The 3,198-nt window shown below is 50.3% G+C and overlaps 1 protein-coding gene across 1 annotated transcript in view; it reads right to left on the bottom strand.

Annotated features, from left to right (window-relative positions):
• Positions 1-2,979, bottom strand: part of SETDB1 (SET domain bifurcated histone lysine methyltransferase 1) — an 18,125-nt gene extending 15,146 nt beyond the window's left edge. Inside the window, exons 1-6 of the mRNA XM_031064707.1 lie at positions 2,762-2,979; positions 1,815-1,981; positions 1,217-1,254; positions 997-1,096; positions 536-706; positions 51-252 (exon numbers count right to left, since the gene is read on the bottom strand). Coding sequence (XP_030920567.1) covers positions 51-252; positions 536-706; positions 997-1,096; positions 1,217-1,254; positions 1,815-1,981; positions 2,762-2,973 — 890 coding nt within the window. The 5' untranslated portion in view covers positions 2,974-2,979. The remainder of the gene's footprint in view (positions 1-50; positions 253-535; positions 707-996; positions 1,097-1,216; positions 1,255-1,814; positions 1,982-2,761) is intronic.
• Between the last annotated feature and the right edge of the window lie 219 nt (positions 2,980-3,198).

Here is a 3,198-nt window from a genome sequence, read left to right as displayed (position 1 = left end):
AAAAAAAAAAACAGAGATGGGAGTGCATGACCATGGGAAATAAGGAATACCTGTCTTTATTCTTGACATTGGGGGTTTCAGCCACGATCCCAGCATAGAGCCACATCTGATTGCCATCCTTGTACCTGGCCACCACCCTCCTGCCCACGTGGTGCCTCTCAGCAGATGGGTGGTAATCGTAGGCAATGTGGTTGCCCGAGAGCAAACTCTTCCCTTTGTTATCAAATTTCACTTTGTATTTCTTGCCAGCACCTGGAAATACGTTTTAAGGCAAACAGGAGATAAATAAAGGGGAAAATAAACAAAAGCCACGTGATTTCACAGCAGAATTCCAACGCTCTGGGTCACTCTGAGATCCTTTATTCAGAATTAACTCAGAATTCATTTCAAAGCCTTTCAGGATTTAATTTGGAGGGTGAAGCAGTGGAGGTGTGCTGCTCCCACAATCCCTTCCAGGTGACATCAGGTGCTCTGACACCTTTTAACCCAGGTTTCCCACCCAAAATCCCAGGAAAGCCCCGTGCATGGCACATACCAACTGTCTGGATGGCAATCAACGTCCCCTTGTGCCACGTCTTGGTTCTTTTTTTCCCCAAAATCCTCATGCCCACTTTGAGGTCCCCATCAGTGTTGAGATCATTGCTAGGGGCTGCAGGCACAGTGACGGGCTGGGCAGTGCCAGGAGGTTCCTGAGGGGGCTGTGCATCTACCAAGGGACAACAGCAAAAAGTCAGTTCTAAATCACCCAAAGCACAGTTCTGGAAGAAGAATTCCTGCTTTTCTTCCCCTCAGTCAGCCCAAATGGCTCTTTTTTACTGAATGGAAACAGCTTGGAAAAAAAAAAAGCAGGAATTCAGAATTAATATACCCTAAATTAAAATAGCAGTTTGGGATCAATAAATATGAATGGAGATTTGTAGGAGAGAAAGCAGATCATTGTTTTCTCATTTTGGGAAGCAAAGGCCCAGGGCACACAGCTCCTGGAAGCTCCCACACCTTTCTGTGCTTCCTGCAAGTTGGTTTTCTTGTTTACAGCATCCATGAATTTTGCAACATCCCGGGCAGATTTCCTCATGGCAGCCATTGCTTCCCTCAGCTGGAGGAAAGAAAAAGGAAACACAGAAAAAACTTTTGGTTTTTTTGCACCCAGAACAATGTTGTGTCTCAGGAAAACCCCACATGAGGAAACATCTCCAGCCAGGGCCTCCCCACTCACCAGACTCTGATCCCTGGAGATTCTGGGACAGCTGCTGCCTGCGAGTGAAGAGAAAACAGTGGTTTAAAACCTTTTTATTTGTGGGAAAAAATCCATCCTAATTAAATCACAGAAAGCAGGGGGAACAGGGAAAAGTGCCCATCCCAAATCCATGGCCAGACAAGGCTTTTCCTAATGTGGGATCATTTGATGGGGGCAACAGTGAGGCAGGTGGGAAAAGGGTGAAATCCCAGTCTGGGACTCCAGGAATTCTGGAATTTTGGGAATTCTGGGACACAAACAGGATCTGGAAGATGCTCCCCTTGAGTGGTTTAAAACCTTTTTTTAGTGGAAAAAATCCATCCTAATTAAACCACAGAAAGCAGAGGGAACAGGGAAAAGTGCCCATCCAAAATCCATGCCCAGACAAGGCTTTTCCTCATCTGATGGGGACAAGAGCGAGGCAGGTGGGAAAAGGGTGAAATCCCAGTCTGGGACTCCAGGAAATATGGGATTTTGGGAATTCTGGGACACAAACAGGATCTGGCAGATGTTCCCCATGAGCTAAAAGCATTCCCTTGTTCCCACCCTTCCCCTGGCCCTGCTGGGGACACTGAACTGCGTTTCCAGCCTGAGTCCACGCTCATGACATCATCATCCTCCTCGTCGGGGATCTCGATCACTTCTGTGGCTGCTGGAGCCTCGTCCTCCGAGCTGCTCTCCCGGTACTGCAGGCCCATCATGGAGTACAGCTCCTTGGCCAGCATCTCGCACTTGTCCATGGCCCTGGGGGAGGGAAACCAGCTGTGCCTCCTGAATTCCACAGGGAGTTACCCCTGACCCCTGAAGGAGTGTAGGAGAGGTCTGGAGTTTCCTTCATGTGCCTCACAAGGGCCCTGAGGACCCCTGACAGGAGCTCTGGCCTGGCTGAGGTGGATGTTTTTGGATGTTATGCCAAGTGATTTGTTGCTGTGCTTTCACAGGTTCTGATAAATGGTGGCTTGTCCTTGCACGCCTGCATCTGCCTCACAAGTTCTGACAAGAGGTGGCTTCTCCTTGCACGCTCACACCTGCCTCACAGACACCATGGCCCATGAATCGTCCCCACCTTTTGGCCAGATGTCACTTGTTTTGGATTGAGACTATATAAACTGCAACCTTCTGAGATGACTTTGGTGAACCCCCATGGACAACAGCAAATCTATGTGGCTGGACCATGAGGATTCCGTCTCGTTGGTAAATATATTCCCCTTCCCCTCTTTTCCTTTCTATCCTTTATTTCCTTTTCTGATCTCTCTATCACATTTGCTGTTGGCCCTCAATAAAGGTGCATTTGTTGTGATTAAACTGACAGCCTCCTGCTGTTTGTCTTTTGCACTTTAGGGATCTGGAAATGAACCATTGCTTGCCCTAGCAGATCAGAGGGAAGCATCCACAGGAAGGGTCTGAAGCCTTGGGGGGAAAAGTTGCCAATGTGCCTCATTAAGCAGCCACACCACAGGTCTGCCCTGAAGGGAATGGAGCAGCCCCCCACATCCCCCTCCTCAGAATTCCAGGCCCACACACCTCACAGCATCGTCAATGAGCTGGTCAACGTGGGCCACCTCCTCCTCCTTGTGCCTCATGCACTGCTCCAGCTCCTCCAGCTGCTGCTTCCGCTGCCTCACCCATTCGGAATTCTCCACTTCTTTGTCGATGATTTCCCGCAGCTCCTCCATGGAGATTCCAAGCTCCTCCATCACCTCCTGCTGCAGCTCCTTGATGTCCTGGCAATCCATCTCTGCCACACCTGAGGAAGGTGAGGTGAGGAAGGAGAGGTTGGAGAGGGAAATCATGGGAGCTCCCTCATCCTTTCTCACCTTCCCCTGCTCCAATGTCCTCTCACAGCCTCCCCATCTCCTCACAGCCCCCTCAGTCCCCTCAGAGCCCCCTCAGTCCCCTCACAGCCCCGCCATCCCCTCACAGCCCCGCCAGGTCCCCTCAGCACCCACACCGCGTCTCCC

Source organism: Geospiza fortis, unplaced genomic scaffold (genome assembly GCF_000277835.1).
Source record: "Geospiza fortis unplaced genomic scaffold, GeoFor_1.0 scaffold439, whole genome shotgun sequence".
Lineage (NCBI taxonomy): Eukaryota > Metazoa > Chordata > Aves > Passeriformes > Thraupidae > Geospiza > Geospiza fortis.
The sequence above is the reverse complement of the archived record's forward strand: the minus strand, read 5'-3'. Positions and strand labels throughout refer to the sequence as shown.